Below are 16831 nucleotides of genomic sequence, written 5' to 3'. Positions count from 1 at the left end.
GTGAATGGGCATGTAGATTGTTTACCTCCATTGTCCAATGAGCGCTTTTGGCCTTCATAGCTGTAGAGAGAAGGATCTATGACTGCAGAGGAATTGATAAGACTCAGCTTCTGATCACCTCCAACCTTAGCTGCCATCTGCAGAGACAGGGAGAGAAAATAAAATGTAATGCAGCATCAAGTGTAGACACTAGTCATATATTGCAACTCATCTGCTTCAATGTATATCCCTTTAACACAACAAATATGATTAAAATTATCACTTTGCATTGATTTGATGATTAACGCCAGCGGGGAGGCGGCAGTATTAATTTGGTAAATTTAAAGCCATTTCCCAGCAAATGACCCATTCTGAGCTACCATAATATAAATATCCTGAGAACACATTATTTCCAACATTCATATCGTTAACTGGAATGCGTTTAAGGTTCGGTGACTGTATAGTCAATCCACGTTGAACTTGTCCAACTAGTTTTCCATCTTCTATGGTAAACAGAATGTCACTTTCCATTAAGAGAACTAGTGTTGGGCCGACAGAAACATGTCCCACATACCATTTCATTTATTCGTAATGTTTTAAAAGTCCCCAAACTCGAAAATGTCTCCAGTTTAAATTAACTGTGTTCTGTTCATCATAGTCTAGTTAGAGAACAATTTTCATCCATAATTGAGCACTACATACAATTGCAGTTACAAAATTTGTCCTTGTATCTTCAGCATGGATGGCATTTAAATATTTAATTGTGCTGTTTTCCTGTTTTCCTCTTTTATTCAGCAACCTCTTCCACTGAAATGTATATTCAAGAAAATTACAGTTAATTGAGATCTGACTGAAGATTTCTTCAACGGAAAAGATACAATGATACCAATTAGAGCCGTTTGAGAATACTGCTGAAGTGCTGGAATGGACGAAGGTGCATTTAAATACGTGAAACACATGTCAAATGGAGTACATGACAAATGTGGCAGGCCTCATGTGAAATTGTACCACACAGGATAGCAGTGAAGAATGTGACCGGTGAAAAACAGCCACATTTATAACATCATTTATAAAGCTCTGATCAACAGTGATCACAACACAAACATTTACAGTGCAATGAGCTATACGATTAGCCATCAACTAGTTTGAAGTATATAAACATGTCATCTAATAACTAGAAAATGCGGTGAATGCTGTAGTACAAAGCCATAGATGAAGACATAAAGAAACGTGAAATGGCTTAAATCATGTGAAGGGATTTGAACAAAAGTTATAAAGTCTAAATGGAGTAAACAATGTAAACATGCACACCATTTAAAGGTCCCATGACATGCTATTTTATGTATTCTTTAATATAGGCATTAGTGGGCAACTAACAGTATTCAAAGACGTTCCCGAAATTCAGCCGTGGTGCAGAGTTACAGCCACTCCGAGCCAGTCGCACATTGAGCATCCCCCAAATGCGCTGTTTTGGCGTCTGTAGCTATAATGCAAATGAGGAGCGAGGCGGGTCAAGGAGGAGGGTGGGGGTGTGGCCCTGAGCAGCTTGCAGCCACCCTACCATGCGCTCCGTTTACACTGGATGTATCGCAATGGCGAGGCGCACACAGCCATTAGCCGTGTTCTGTAAATATTCTAGAACACACAGAGTCCTGGAGCTCTATATCTAAATATTATCATATAGCCTACATAGATATCTATATCATATAATATATATTATCACGGCCAAAAGCTGTGTGAGCCGATATTATGAATCTCAAACGACCGCGTTGGGTTCTCCGACGTTCCTGGTTCTTCAACGTCCACATCAATGTGAAGTAGTGTTGGCTCGTTCGTTCGCGAACCGGTTCGAATGACCGAGTCTTTAGGACGAACGAACCGAACTGGTTCATCACTCTCGTTCGTTCGGTCGTCTCGTTCACCATTCGATTCACCGGAAACTCGACTGATCGAACGAACGAGTTTCCGGTAGCACTAATGCTGCTATCCATTTGGATGTACGAAGCGGAAAAGTCGCAAATCTCCCAGCTTTCTGGGAGTATTTCTTCGTAGTATCTCGTCGCTTTCAAAGTAGAGCGAGCAGGGCTGTACAACTTGTAAAGAAGATGGCTGCGCCCATAGTTAATGGGGGTTGAGATGTATTTTCTTTGTTTTTGTACCACGTTGGAGGTTTTAATGTCGTTTTTAATGTCGTTTTTAAATCCTCTTACACTGGATTTCATTGCTGCTTTAATCCGGTCACCAATTTATGCATTGCACGGTCATGCTTTGCGTGCAATTCAATGTAAAGTTGTGTTTTCAAGCTGGTTTGCTAAAGAGGCTATGTTGCTAATGATGACTAGCCTGCTACTACTCCCCCTCGTGGCTCAACAGAAACACAAATGACAAACTGGAAGGCTGGAGCAAGGGAAATACGTCACGTTCTCGCTGAAGCTGGTCGTTCGTACCAGCGTACCATCCAAATGGATAGCAGCATAACTCCACTGAGTCCGACTCACTCAGCTGAGAACCGTGCAATGGCGTCACTGCATTCCATGATGCGATTCACCGTTACCGGAAACTAGGCTGAATCGCGAACGACTCCTCCACGTTCAGTAGAGTTTCCGCTGAATCGATTCACCAGAAACTCGACTGAACTGGGAAGGGTCGTTCACGAATCGTATGTTCGTTCAGCCTGGTTTCCGGTAGCGGTAAATCGCATCATGGAATGGACCCCATTTCACGGTTCTCAGCCAAGTCAGTCAGACTCAGTGGAGTTAGTGCTACCGGAAACTCGACTAAACGAACGAACGATTCTCAAACGACTCCTCGTGGCAAACTGAATCACGCGAACTGGGTCACGGAAACTAATCATTAAATCCACCATTGATGTGAAGTAGACTGAACCGCGACAAGGAGGAGAAAGGGATTGTTGCCGGGCAGCGCTTAGGCACCTCCGCCTCCGGCGGTGGTCCCTCAGCGCCGCCAACAATCCCTTTCTCCTCCATGTCATGGTTCATGTTCTTGAGGGAGTCAAAGCCAAAGTTCCTTCCCCCAAATTCATTCTCAACCTTGGCTGAGATAACCCCCACTAAGAGTCTCGTTGTAGAAATACCAGAGACGAGAGTCCGATATGTTATGCGCCATAACACCAAAAGCAGAACGGTTATCCAAATAACAAGGAAGTGTACAACACTTCGGCCCCTCCCAACTTGGACTGCTCCGCGGTCTGTCATTTCTGATTGGCTCAGCCTGACACACGGCCGGGTCACTTACTTCTCGTTGATCTCACTGAAGTTACACAGAAATACGAAAATGTCAAAAAGGAAAAAAAAAGGTGGTGGAGAGGAAAAAGAATTGGGTGGCGCTCAGAAGTTGAGGTTGAAAAGGAAAAAAAATTTAGAGCAAGACGCAGCCAAATGTGCTAAATTAACCGACCTTTTCCGTGGAAAAGCCAAGGTTGACGGCGACGCCCCTGTCAGCGAGACCAATGGTTAGGCGGGAACAGGACACAGCAGCATAGCTATGACAGGTGCACTAGCGAGCATGTTTGGCAATATAATTCCAACATTCCAAATCAGCGCGCTTGAGCCTCCGTTTTTTCAAAGGCGAGCAGAACAGCTAGTGCTCGTTTTACACCCAACGCAAGTTCTAGCCACTGGGGGACCATATCCAGGCTAGGGGAACTCATATTTATGTTAGAAAACCTCAAAAAGTGAGATTTTCATGTCATGGGACCTTTAAGAAAAAGTGAATGGTTGGAAACAAATAGTTACCGCTGAATGAAAAGCACAACGCATTGCTAAAAATTTAAAATGAATTGAACTGAAGAATCTGAAACGTCAAATGTATTGCCCTGCTCTCCGTCTGTGTGTTTAAGAGAATAGCGAGCAGGTGCGTGATTAAAAGTAGCTCAATAGAGACTGCTCAATAGAAAAACTGCCCAATCTGGCAACACTGACTGAACATCATCCAAAAGTAGCCCAATCTGGCGGGAAAAACCACCCAATCCGGCAACACTGCTGAACGTCATCACGCTCCAGAGTCAACGTAAATCAATGAGACCAACTGAAACGAAGCCGGTATGAAACTAAAGTGTGATTCGGAATAAAGTTTAAATGATATCGAAATTCCGTTTCGGTATTATTGAAGATACAAGTGTGTCGATTTGTTAAATGGTTTGAACGAAGGTAAACGGTTGAAATTTGACCGAGATACGATGTCTTAAGTTATTTAAGCTTAAGAATGGGCAGACGGCTTCAATGGGACCAACTGTAGAATATGACGGTTTGAAGATACAAGTGTGTAGATCTGTTAAATGGTTTGAACGAAGATAAACGGTTGAAAATTGATTTAGTTACGACTTAAAACAATTGAAGTACCAGAGGCCTCCCATTGACTCCCATGTTAAGAAAAAAGATAATATTTTAAAAGTAGAATATCTTAAAAATCTGAAAAGAAGCCCACGATTCCAAGCTATTCTGAATATTTAAAAATTAGAATGGAGTCTCTAGGTGAAAAATTTAGGAAGGAGATAGGTCCCAAAGTTTGTAGAGAATAAGAAAGAAAGAATAAAACTTATGAAGAACAATAGTTGAGCACTGCATGCGGCACTCACCTAATAACAAGAATTGCAAAGTGCCCTTAAACCCAGTCACGAATAATGCCACATGATATTGATGATATTTGAATGCTACCACAAATTCAGGAAAAGCATTTGAAAAATGCATGTGTGCCATGTGAGAATCCCCGGTTGTAAAGAAATAATGTGGCTCGGAAAACATCTTAAAATAGGCCTACTTTATGGGTAGAGGGGAAGTAAGGAGCCACTACACACCATGTTCAATATAGTAAACATGCACTTTGAAACCAAACAGTAATGGCTTGAGCGAAACTACCGTAGTAAACAAAAAGGCACTTTGGTTGCTAGTGATCCACTTGCCCAGATATCAGTCGCTCATCTCAAAAGGGGACGCTGACATGACAAGGCGATTCAGGGAATGACACTTCAAGCCGAGAACTTAGTATTCATGGCATGTGTTCAGGGAGTTGTGTACACTTTGTGTGTGCTATCTGCCAAACTTTAAAGGTGCGCCACGAGCTCGCGTAGCAGCTCACCAAGCCCCCCACTGGTCAGCTGTCCCACGACCCACCACTGGATAAGCACCAGTGCCCTTCTGGTGCCCCCCCCCCCCCCCCTGGAGGAGCACCTGGGCGCCCAGAGGAGCACCAGGGCGCTCAGCGTCCCCCCACCGGAGGAGCACCAGGGCGCTCTGGCAAGGGTGCTCTGCTCCATCTTACACCCCTCAAGCTAACTTTAATTCGTGGTGAACCGCCAGAACCGTCAGTGAGCTTGGCATTCAACGAGAAACCATCATGTCGGGTTCCTAAAAGCTACAGCCAACTTATGTGGACTGACAACAGGTTGCACTGTGTTGCTGGTGTTGTGTTGTTAAAGTTTCACTTGGGCTGGCCGGCTGATGGGTTTACTGGGATAGCGGCAACCCGATTTATAGTTTCCTGTACACGTTGTCATTCCGACAACCACGTTCCCTGCTGTGTTTTTAAATAAGCAACCCGCAAAGTGGAGATAGTCTCTGCTTCCTGGGAGCTGTAGGCTATGTAGCTTGCTAGCGAGCTTTGCATGAGGAGTGTTTTCAGTGTGTGTGTGTGTGTGTGTGTGTGTGTGTGTGTGTGGGGGGGGGGGTCTAAAGGCACTTCAACATCCAGGAAATGTCTGTCTCGTCGCAAGAAAGCGGAGGATTTCTCATTGGTGGATTAGTTACCTGTCGTATCCGGCGTATCGCTTCTGCGAAGTCATCTTTGGATCCAGGATGAGCCACCCGGCCCTGTCCCTGCACCAGCTCCGCCATCATCATCCTCCGTACAAGGCGGCTCAGAATCACGCTTTAAAAAAAACAGCACACGTGCATGGCCGTCGCTTCTCGGACGATCTCGCGGGAATACAGCGACGAGAGTCGGATCCACTTGACAGGCTGGAGTTCAGCGGTCTGCGGCGCATGATGATAAAACTGCAGCCTATAAAATAAAATTTATGGTTCGATGCAGATATCTTATACAAAAAAAAGAAGAGATGAAAATAACAGCTGCTCTGGCAAGTCACCTTCCCTGCACATCTCCAAATGCAGCAATGAACTTCCTTTGTAATGTTGCCAATTAATTAAGTGGTGTATGAGGTGACTATCTGTTAAGGTTTGCCAGCTATATATTTATTATTTTTCTACCGTGATAACTTGAGTTCTTGTTGGGTTGAGTTGAGTATATCTAATGGTTGTTATTTTATAAGATATGAAGTCCCTGAGAATCATTGGCTATTGGATTTACCCACGGGCCTATGCTATATGTTTTCACTTCTATTAAACTTAAAACCTTGGACATATTCAACAGCTCACTCGACATAACTCTCTATAAGTATTCATTAAAGTTGCAATAAAAGTGCCCTAAACATAATTAAATAGTGAGTGTTGAACCCTTGCAAATACAGCAACCTTTCTCGCAAGATACCTAACACTTCCTGACGGACATGATAGATACATATATTGGCTTTCCCACTATCTGCACATGTGGAAACATATTTTTCGTGCACATCTGGAAAATGTCGGCAGCTAGACAGAGGAGAGTAAAATTGCTGCAAATTTTCAAATGGTTAATGCAAATCTGTTCCTGTTCCTGAAAATGTATCCCAAGCTCAATCAGAGTGATCGGCCCATCTGTTGCCCAGACAGAGAGAACACTTAAAACAGAGAGACACATTCAAACTATCTCTCTGATGTCGCATAAGTGATATGTTAATCAAGAAATGCATTATTAGCAACATATTCTGCCTTTATTGTAAATGGTCAGTACAAATAGATAGACTAAACAGATAAAAAATGTAAAGTAGAGGGCAGTTCTGATTATTGTAGACGCAATTATTACCCTGATTAAACCTTGGGCTGTAACAAATCTTACATCATAAATCCAAACAGGAGATTCTAGATGCATATACCACGTATAGCTTCCCACCACATGCAACACTAATGCAGTTGACCCTGTCTTCCGGACAAGTGGATTGACATCCCACTCCGATGTGCTCTGTCTGACATTAACTCCTAGAGATATCCATTTCCCAGCCGCGTCGGCCCGGGGGCATGTTATCACCTCTGAGGAGGACGAGGGGGACATTAAGCAGGAGCCGGGGCCCCGCTGCCCGCCAACCCCTAATGTAGCCCGACTGGAGCAGCAGACACTGCACACACCCTGTTGCATATTGCAACCATGTGGCAGCAAATGTATTCGGAGCGAGAGGTGGCTGTGTGGGGAAATGATGAAATCATCAAAGACCTGGGTGGGTTTCAAGACAATTCTGAAGGAGAAAAAAATGGCAACGGTGAGACATGCATACACAAATTCACCACTTGTGTCCAGAAATAGTCTGACAGAGTGAGGTTGCACAGGTGTGAGTCTCTGGACGACTGCCAATGTGTATGCTTGCGTGTGTGCGTGCGTGTGAGTGGGACAGGGTGGGTTATCAAATGTCATTGATACCATTTCCTCTACGTGGCATTGTCTCTCACAACATGGTCATCTCCCTGGGGTCAGTATTCAACCTGTTCTGCAACTCCTCTGACTCACTGTGTGCATGTGTGCCTGTGTGTGTCCGTGTGAGTGTGTGTGTGTTAAAAGGAAGAGCTCCAATTTCTGGAAAATAATAAAACCAACAGAATTAATACATACAAACTCCAGATTTATTCTAGGGATGATTTGGGAAGGTAGATTCTCTCCATTGAAAGGGATGAAGGGAAATGGATAGTGGAAGGGGAAATCAAAAGCAGAAAGATATAGCCTACGACAGTTTACACTGAAATAGAAGACAAAGAGAATCCTTTTTCCTTTATAAAACAGTCCAATTCTACACCCTAGTCTACTTTTTTTATTTTTTCTGCCTCTACCTGCTACCTCCTCCTCCGTTCTGCCACTTTGCTTTGATTCAGCTCTGTATCCGTACTTTAAATGACTCAATTATGCGGGACCCTGTCGTGAAAATTACGGATGTTTTTCACTTTCTCTCTCCGCTGGGACTGTGACCCCTCCCTGTCTCCACTAACCCTCTTAGCCCCCCCCCCTCCCCTCTACTATTTCTTTATCGCTCCTTTCTCCTGGCGTCTCTCTCCACCTGTCCCGTTCTCGCCCCTCCTCTCCCAGAGTCACCAATTCACCTTGGAAACTGTTTTGCCCGACTCCTGCGTAGGCAACATCGGCGCCTGAAAGGAAATAATGGTTACATGGAGTGTTTCTAGGCTTCCTGGCACTGGTAGACACAAGTGTTCTGCGTGTAATTTCATTGCTGTCACCACCGCGCGCCGAGATCGTGAAATGACACAGGGGTTCTATTCAAATCTGAGTGTCGGTTATGACAAAAATGAAAGCATCTCACAGTCATCCATTGTTAATCGGGCAATCTTTTTTTCATTCTCCAAATCAAACAGTTTCACCTGTTTCAGTTTCCCCAACGGAGCACCGTAGAGCCGCATATTATCGTGTCTAAAGACATATTTTACAGTGAAAGATAAAAAATTTCTCCATTGAAATATTTAAGTATAAGGCTATACAACGTTATACTCTCTTGGAAGTAAAATGCTTCCGTGAAATGTACGGCTTTGTGTCAAATTGAATAACAAATACATTACCATGAGTGCAACATTAATCTGCTGGCACGAGTTGTGCTAATAGCATAGACACATGTACACAGCAAAGAAAATATGTGTGATCCCTGTTATGGCTCAACATATTGGTGCAAACCACAGTTTGGACGATCATGTCTTTGGTCACCAATTTTTTTTGAATAACTAGACCTATTCATTACTTTTGCGTGTACGGTGAATGCCCCGAAACCAAAGAAGCATCGAACACATAAATACACACACACACACACACACACACACACACACACACACACACACACACACACACACACACACACACACACACACACACACACACACACACACACACACACACACACACACCCTCTTGAGTAGTTTATGTGCAGAGGAAGAGACAATCCCAGACTTGCAGCATTACCATTCATCACAACAAACATCAACAACAACCAAATAACCAGTAGTACCATTAAACATTTACATCTCCCAAATAATCTGCTGAGAGGCTGGCATGAGAGGGCTGGGCTACCCGGCTGAACCTGATAGGCCCACTCATCCACTCTCACCACCTAGTGAGGCAATAGATCGAACCGACTTAATGAGTGTGTGTGTGTGTGTGTGTGTGTGTGTGTGTGTGTGTGTGTGTGTGTGTGTGTGTGTGTGTGTGTGTGTGTGTGTGTGTGTGTGTGTGTGTGTGTGTGTGTGTGTGTGTGTGTGTGTGTGTGCGCCAGCAAAACAAGCCCAACCAGCACACCCCTGGGAGGGGCAAAGTGAAAGGGAAGACTCTCCGATAGAAGAGGAGATAAATGTATTGATCGGAAATAAACATGCTGTATTACCACTGATCCGGGGGGGAGTGTGTGTGTGTGTATGTGTGTGGGAGGGGGGTATAGTAACCTGGTATGTTAAGGATCCAAAGAAGATGTTGTATGTACCTAGACCTGCATTAAAGCAAACAAACGTTGAATCAATGTACTGTCAACGTTCAACACTTTCATTCAGAGTCTGCATGTAAAAGTGGAAATGGGGGAGCTGCATTCAGTTCAGTAATTTGTACGTTTAATCTGTCAAGGGACAGATAATATTTTTTTAGACATGTATGCATCTTTGAACAATAAACACTTTATTATATATATATTGGTGGGAAAACAAATGTGAATGTATTTCAGAATAAAACAAAGCTCACAAATAACAAAGCTATTGAGCTGGATCCCAAGACCGTAGCACAACTAAAACAGCAAGTTGAGTGATAATTACGTTATCCGTTGTGGTGGGTCGTTAGTGAGTATTTACAGTAGCAGCAGCATGCTGTATAATCAACCGAAGGCCTCTATGTTAAAGAATAACTATGTTACCCAGCTGGATACGTTCAACAAAAGGGTGGTCCAGCACTTCCTGTACATTCACACAAACCGACCTGTGAAGAGTATAGGTAATGCAATCTGGCATTGTAAGAAGCTATCGATTAGTCGTATGTCCTCAGAGGCCCCGGACTACCGACAGGTCAATGTAAGTCCTGGTAGGGCTTTGTCTTGGGGTAACAGGAGGAAGGTAAGTCCTCACACTCATTAACCCTTTTAGACGAGCACCACTGAGCAGCAGGCAAAATATTTATATTTTTCCATCAATATTTCATCACAGGCTCAGGCCAAACAAAGCCATGGGCTTGACCGTAATGGCCCTCCATCTGTCTATGGATCGTATGGATATCACAGTCGGGCTGTCCTTTGACACCAGAACATTGACTTCGACATCAAGGAACACACACAGACGCACACTCTCACCCAAACACACTGGATCTATGGATGATAGCTGCAGCCTGGAAGGCAAAGCGTATTTCACTGGCCTTTCTACAGTAACACACAGATGGCCATGTTCCACCAAAAGGTCAGGTTACCAAAGAGTCTGATAGAGCAGGCATTGTGTGTGTTGGACCAACTCTGGATGTGCAGATGGTTGTGAACTTTCAAAATCTACAACTTGCCTATTTCCAGAACAAATCTCATCCCAAGGCCCGTTTCAGATGTGGGTTATATTCTACGTGGTTAGCCCTATATCAACAGAGATCCTCTTTGTAATGACTCCAGGTACGAGTCCCTAGATGCTCTGTCCACCAGAACGGGCCAGACAAACCGAACCGATTGTACAGGAATCTATTTGGTGTCTAGTGACCCACACATATTGTAAACCTCCCTTGTCTTTGACCAGTAAGAGTGACCTCATCATCTTCCCGTTCCCATTAGCTTCCTGTCCGGTCCTCAGAAGAGGAATCCATTAACCCCTGGCCCGCTGGGTGAGGCAGGAGCAGCATCTAGTGAAAACATTCGTAGTAAAGAGGAAAAAGTAGCAAGTAGTATTTTTGCCGCATTGAATCCCCTTACACCCATGAAGCATGATTCTGGCGCTGCGATGGGAGATGATGTGAGGTTAACGTGGGCACCATCTTAAGACACAACGTATCTTGACTTCTTAAGTCCCCCCCTCCCCCCGTGCTAAATAATGCATTCACACCCCCACCCACCTAAGGATGTCAAAGCTGAATTCAGAGGACTTCAGACCCTCCTCCCGCCCGGCTCTTCAGAGAAAGACCTCGGCCCATATAGGGGTCTGATCCCAGATCCCAGGGTGGAGGGCAGACACAAGGAGTGGGGGACCACAATAGCCCCCCCCCCATATGGTACCCTGGGCTTGGGTTACACAGCCCCCATAATGAAGGGATGATGGGGGCACCACTTCGGCTTCTAATTGCTGGTAATTGCCCCCCGCCTCCATCTTGCCTTTCCCTCCCCTCATGGTCATTACTTCTGTCTCTTATTGTGCAGTCTGGCGTGGAGCAGAGGTCATGTGACCTGCAAGAGAACTTCCCCAAGTCCACAGGTAAGACGGCGAGACCAGACGGCGAGGCCGGGGGGATTGAATGACAACTGAGATGCGTCCGTCTTCTCCTGCCAGAGGTCCGCCACAACATGTTGCGTGTTCCGCTGTTTATCCTCCCTGGACTTCGACAGAACCAATAAAACCGGCCCGGTATGACATCAGGGATAGAGAGGATGTGCTTGTCTGAACAAGTTGACATTCTGTTCTGAATAGGGGAATGACAAAATTAAAAGGCTTCAGTCCAAGAACCCAAAATAAGCCCAAAAGACAGCACAGAAGCTCTGCACAACCTCCTTCTTGACGCATCCTGAGATCCTCTGAGCCGCACCGCTGGGCAGCCCTGAGGTTCCTCCAGCCGACGGTTCCTCCACTCGATAGGGCAAAGCAAAGCGTGGACAATTGTCCATTGTACGTGTGCTGTGAGAGAATGACAGGGACTGAAAGGTTGGCTGAGCACAGCTCCTGAGGACACGCACACACACACACACACACAAAGCAGAGCCCATTAGAGATCCATTCAGAGTCACGGCTGACTTTCATGTTGTGCTATTGTTACACTGCTCTCTCCTGAGAGGGGCCACAGAGCAGGTAATGAGGGGTAATTGATGTGTGGGGGTCAAGGATCATTAATCCCCTTGGTCAGGTGTCTGCCCGCTTTCATACCTGGCTGAGTGCAAGAGGGAGACTGCCGGGGCAGGCAGGGGGAAGGAGGAGGAGGTGGCAGTGCTGATGACTTCACTGGTGGCGGCGGCTGCAAAGTCAGAAGTGAGATGGATGAGCTGCCTCGCGTACGCAGTTGCAAGGACGAAGAATTAAGATGGATTTGAAATCGCGACAGTGGCAATAGACATGTTGTCTCCATCGTGAGCGCACATGTAGGGACACACACACACAGGAACACTGGAAAACAATGATCACATCCGTCAACAACATTCCGCAGGGTCATATCTTATCAGAAGCCCAACAAAGTTGATAGACCTTAACCCTCCCCCCCACAACCTGGGCATGCTGAGAGTGATAGCTGGCCCCACCCCTCTCCTCTCTTTTCAGCTTGACTGACTAATCTCAACACCCCCCCATCCCTTCATTCATGGGGCAATTTAGGATGCTGATTATCCAGTAACCTGTATGCACACGCCTGTAAATGCTGGGGCTGGCTGGCTGGTAATTGACCAGGCAAAAAAAAAAAAAATGAGACGCCTGCAGAATAATTGTGTTGGGGGGTTGGGGACTGAAAGGGTCCGAAGACCCCTCCATGCCCATTATGCCTGGCAGGGGGTCTCCTATGCCTATGCAATTTTACCAGGAGGCCCAGCTCTTACACACAACCCCCCTCCCCACAGGGAGGGCTGCAGCTCCTCCAGCCGGGGGGGGGGTCATCGTCAGAGCTCAGAGGCGATGTCCTGAACTTCACAGATGGAGAGAAGCGTTTTGAAGTGAGGAAGCAGATACACACACTCAACAAAAGGTTCTGAGGTTGACGCCGTAGGTTTGTGGTTGGCAGTTCAATGCCACTCAGAGAAATGTTTCAGACTCCTGCTGCGTTGAATGAATGGATGAAACCATTTTCCCCATTACTTAAAAGAACACCAAACCGTGTTAAGTTCTTCATTCTGGGACACGTGACAACACCAGAGATGACCCGAGACATAACAATGAGGTAGAATGTTCCCTTGCAAATACAAGATCTCCCGCAACTCCTGTTCCTTCCTTGGTAACGCCTAGATACCCCACGTTGGGCAATATACATATGTGCGCAATCGGCTTCTCTTCCGGCTGACTTGTGCCATTTAAGCTGGGAAATAGCGCCATCATTTATGCTCCAGCAACCCTCAGCAAGCCACCCTGGCCAGACTTTGATTAATGCGAAACTCTTGCCATCACACAGCCTTCATCTCCATATTACAAATATCAGAACCAAGATGGTGCCCCGGTGTTCCCTTACCTCTGGCTCGCTGTTGTCCCCAGAGTTAAACAAGCGGCCGTCGGTAACCACAGACCCAGGGTGCTCAGCCACACAAAGATGAATCACCAACACACATCATCGATGGGGTCATGATAAAGTGTTAGCAGCAACGGGGTGTGTGTGTGTGTGTGTGTGTGTGTGTGTGTGTGTGTGTGTGTGTGTGTGTGTGTGTGTGTGTGTGTGTGTGTGTGTGTGTTACAGGAAAAGGACGAAGAGCTGCAACATATTGGCATCTAGTTTATTGATGGCAACAGAGTAGTAAGTGAGAGTAATTTTTCTTATGTAGTGATTACTCCCCAAGCAATACAAGAAATAACTCTACAAATGTAACATTTCCCCACATCAAATGCAAGTATCAATGCTCTATTAAAAGGAAATGTTAAATCCTAAAAACGATAGAACTACCTGTGATCTCTGACACATAGGCACATAGGTGGGCGTTAGAGTAAACAGGGATGCTAAAGACATAAGTCTGGAGCCCTGCTGCTGAAGAGACACAGCAGAGGTCCGCAGCAGGTCTTCATTTCTTGCTTCCGGACAGCCCCTGCAGACGGTGGTGCTCTCTCAGCCTGAACAACAGAAACAAGAAGAGCGTGTCAGTGTTTAACCATTTAGGAGCTTAACACATGCTTGCATTGACAGCGACTTGCACTGAATACATGCCATTTACGACAGGGGTAGAGGGTTATGAGTCTTATAGGAAGATAATGGGAATTTAGCCTGAAACCCAGACTTTTTAGGACTATTAACTCCTGATATCCGACAACTCTGATACTTCCTGATCCGCTGCCATTGCACTATTAATTTCAGGACATGATCCACTCCCCACGATATGTTGTGGTAGGTTATGTTGATTTTTAGTCTTACATTTATACATTATACAAATGGTGACTGGATGCGTTTGTGTCAGATATGACCCCACGCTCAAGAACAAAACAATCAGTCTGGGTAAGACTGAACACTGGTACATAGTATGAAAGAAATACTTTGATGAAAGGATCTTAGTGTTATTTTTTTCCATTTTGAAAACCCTGCATACTTTACATTTTGCTTTCATAAATGTAATCTAATGAAACAATGCTTGGGCCGAGTTCTTACCGGACAGCGTTGATCTTGATGAACCCTGAGGCGTCACATGGGTCGTAGTCTCCCTGTACGTCCATGCTGCAAGGAAGGACAGAGGACACCCGTTCAAGACAATAATACACACTTGGCAAGAGACGGATGTGCAGTGGATTTACTGATAAAACGGTGCAGAGTAAACAGGGATAAAGAGTGAGGGAGTATGGATCAATAACTTGGAAAATGTAATCGTTGAAAAGGTGACCTTTAGAAGAAAATATTTGTATCAATAAATTTGTGAATGCCGTGGTTAGTGGGCATTTCCGCATAAATAATAAGGAATCAATACAGACGAAGATATGCAACACACACACACACACACACACACACACGCTAGAATTCAACCCACACACCCAACGCTATTGTATCGACACCAGATTAAGAACAACCCCCCCCATAAAAAAAATAAGGAAAAAAAGGAGGTACATTTTGTTACCCGACATTTTATTTCTTTAAAGAATTCTGCCTCAAACTGTTGCCTGTGCATGTTTGCCCAGCGTGTCCTTGGCTTTATGTGTGTGTGCGCCGCTGTGATTTCCTCTACTCTAAATGAGTGTGAGTGTCTCACAAAAGACTGTTTGTGCTCTATAATTACAGCAGTTTCTACCTGCAGTGCTCCCTCGCTCACAGCCACCTAGGCTCTCTCGACCAGTGCGAGGCACACACGCAGTCTTAGAAGGAGAGAAATAGCTCTTAGCAACAGAGAAAATTGCCAACAAACCATAGAATAAACACTTGTGAAAAGAATGATTGACGACTAAATCATCAACTCTCAACACAAGACGCGCTACCTAACACCTTACTGCCATTATACACACAGGGACACGCAAGGGCCACAATACACTGTGTGTGTGTGTGTGTGTGTGTGTGTGTGTGTGTGTGTGTGTGTGTGTAAACATTGCTATGCGCCGACATAGCCGATACTTCCATTCTGAGAGTTCTGGAAATGGCTTGAATGCTTAATGGGAATATCTTCAAATTTAAAAGCAGGGGGCTGTGCGAGCGGGGGGAGTGGTCCCGGGAGGGGGGCCGTGGTCAGCCACGTAGAGCCCCCCGCGGGGCCATCTGTCCAGGGCCCCGAGGAGCTGGCAGCGGCACGGTAACACAACACCTGTGTGCTGCCGTTCGCGGCCGACAAGGCGACGTGAGAGATGGAGAACAAGTGTTTATCAGTGAAAGTGATACGGGAGAATGCTTGGGAAAGAGACAGGAGGAAAAGAGACCTAGAGAAAGGGAGGCAGAGAAATACAGATGGAGAGACGGATAAGAAATGTATTCTGGTATATTGTTGGACCGGTTCTCTCCCTTGCCATATTCATATGCTTACTATTCAGGCCTTCAGTGGTTGCTTTTATCCAAAGCTAATCTATTTAGCAACTGCTAAATAGGTTTAGCAACTGCGTGTCAACAAGGCACGCAGGCAAGTAGGGGTAGGGGTTATGCCGACAGGTAGACTTAACTTGGACACAGGGGTTTGAATTCACTTTTTGGCTGGGAGTCAAAACATCCATGACCTCTTACCTGGCGCTCCCCCTCTCTCTGCCTGACCTGCCAACTAGCACGACACTGTGGCAGTTTCCTCTTCAAAACATTGTCTAAAATTATCTTGTTGTCTCCCCCCCCCCTCGCCCTCCCTTTCTCGTCCTCTTCTCTCTCCCTCCCTCTCTCTCCCCCCCCCCCCCCCCCCCCCCCCGTGACTCGGGGGTCTGTGTGGGAGCATCATGGGGGAGACGTGGGCATATGGAGGAGCTCTAATCGGTCAGCGCTGAGCCTGCCTGGAGGGCCTGGGGGTCAGAGCCCTGAATCAGCCTACTGTTATCCGCCGATGAGGCCACGGTTGGGGAGGGGGTGGCGGAGGGGTCCGACCCCCTCAGGAAAAAGAGCTCTGATGTCTTTGTCTAGTGGGGTCTCCACTGGGCGGCCTGCGGAGGACCGGCTGCTGCGGCCGTCCCCCTGGTCAACATGTGGGCAGGACCCTGCTGCTGTGCACCGCATCAATCAGAAACTCCAGGCGGACCACTAGAGGACCTTCAAACCGCTGCGCCGACTACCTCGTACACCAACGGTATAGCACCGATCAGTCAGACCGTCAGAATGGCGCTTACTGATAACTGATGTCGGCTCAAAGCACCGTTATTCACAGGCATCGCCCATGTCATGACTATGTTTACACTTACATTCAGGGGACTTTGCTGAGGCTTTTATCCAAAGGGACTTGCAACCATTCATTCACACATTCACACAC

At 45.9% G+C, this 16831-nt stretch overlaps 2 protein-coding genes across 4 annotated transcripts in view; both read right to left on the bottom strand.

Moving 5' to 3' along the window:
* The window catches only part of LOC132456266 (far upstream element-binding protein 3-like), a 32150-nt gene extending 26192 nt beyond the window's left edge, over positions 1-5958 (bottom strand). For 2 of the 3 annotated variants that reach the window (XM_060050602.1, XM_060050603.1), the window contains exons 1-2: positions 5745-5905; positions 26-137 (exon numbers count right to left, since the gene is read on the bottom strand). In XM_060050602.1, the coding sequence (XP_059906585.1) occupies positions 26-137; positions 5745-5837 (205 nt within the window). In that variant the 5' untranslated portion in view covers positions 5838-5905. Of the gene's footprint in view, positions 1-25; positions 138-5744 lie in introns of all 3 variants that reach the window. The other variant, XM_060050604.1, reaches the window with a different exon arrangement.
* Positions 5959-13688: 7730 nt separating this feature from the next.
* The window catches only part of ass1 (argininosuccinate synthase 1), a 28570-nt gene continuing 25427 nt past the window's right edge, over positions 13689-16831 (bottom strand). The window contains exons 14-15 of the mRNA XM_060050601.1: positions 14563-14628; positions 13689-14033 (exon numbers count right to left, since the gene is read on the bottom strand). Of these exons, the coding sequence (XP_059906584.1) occupies positions 13985-14033; positions 14563-14628 (115 nt within the window). The 3' untranslated portion in view covers positions 13689-13984. The remainder of the gene's footprint in view (positions 14034-14562; positions 14629-16831) is intronic.

This window comes from Gadus macrocephalus, chromosome 4, assembly GCF_031168955.1.
Source record: "Gadus macrocephalus chromosome 4, ASM3116895v1".
NCBI classification, from domain to species: Eukaryota; Metazoa; Chordata; class Actinopteri; order Gadiformes; family Gadidae; genus Gadus; species Gadus macrocephalus.
Note: the sequence above shows the minus strand (reverse complement) of the source record. Positions and strands in the feature narration are given on the sequence as shown.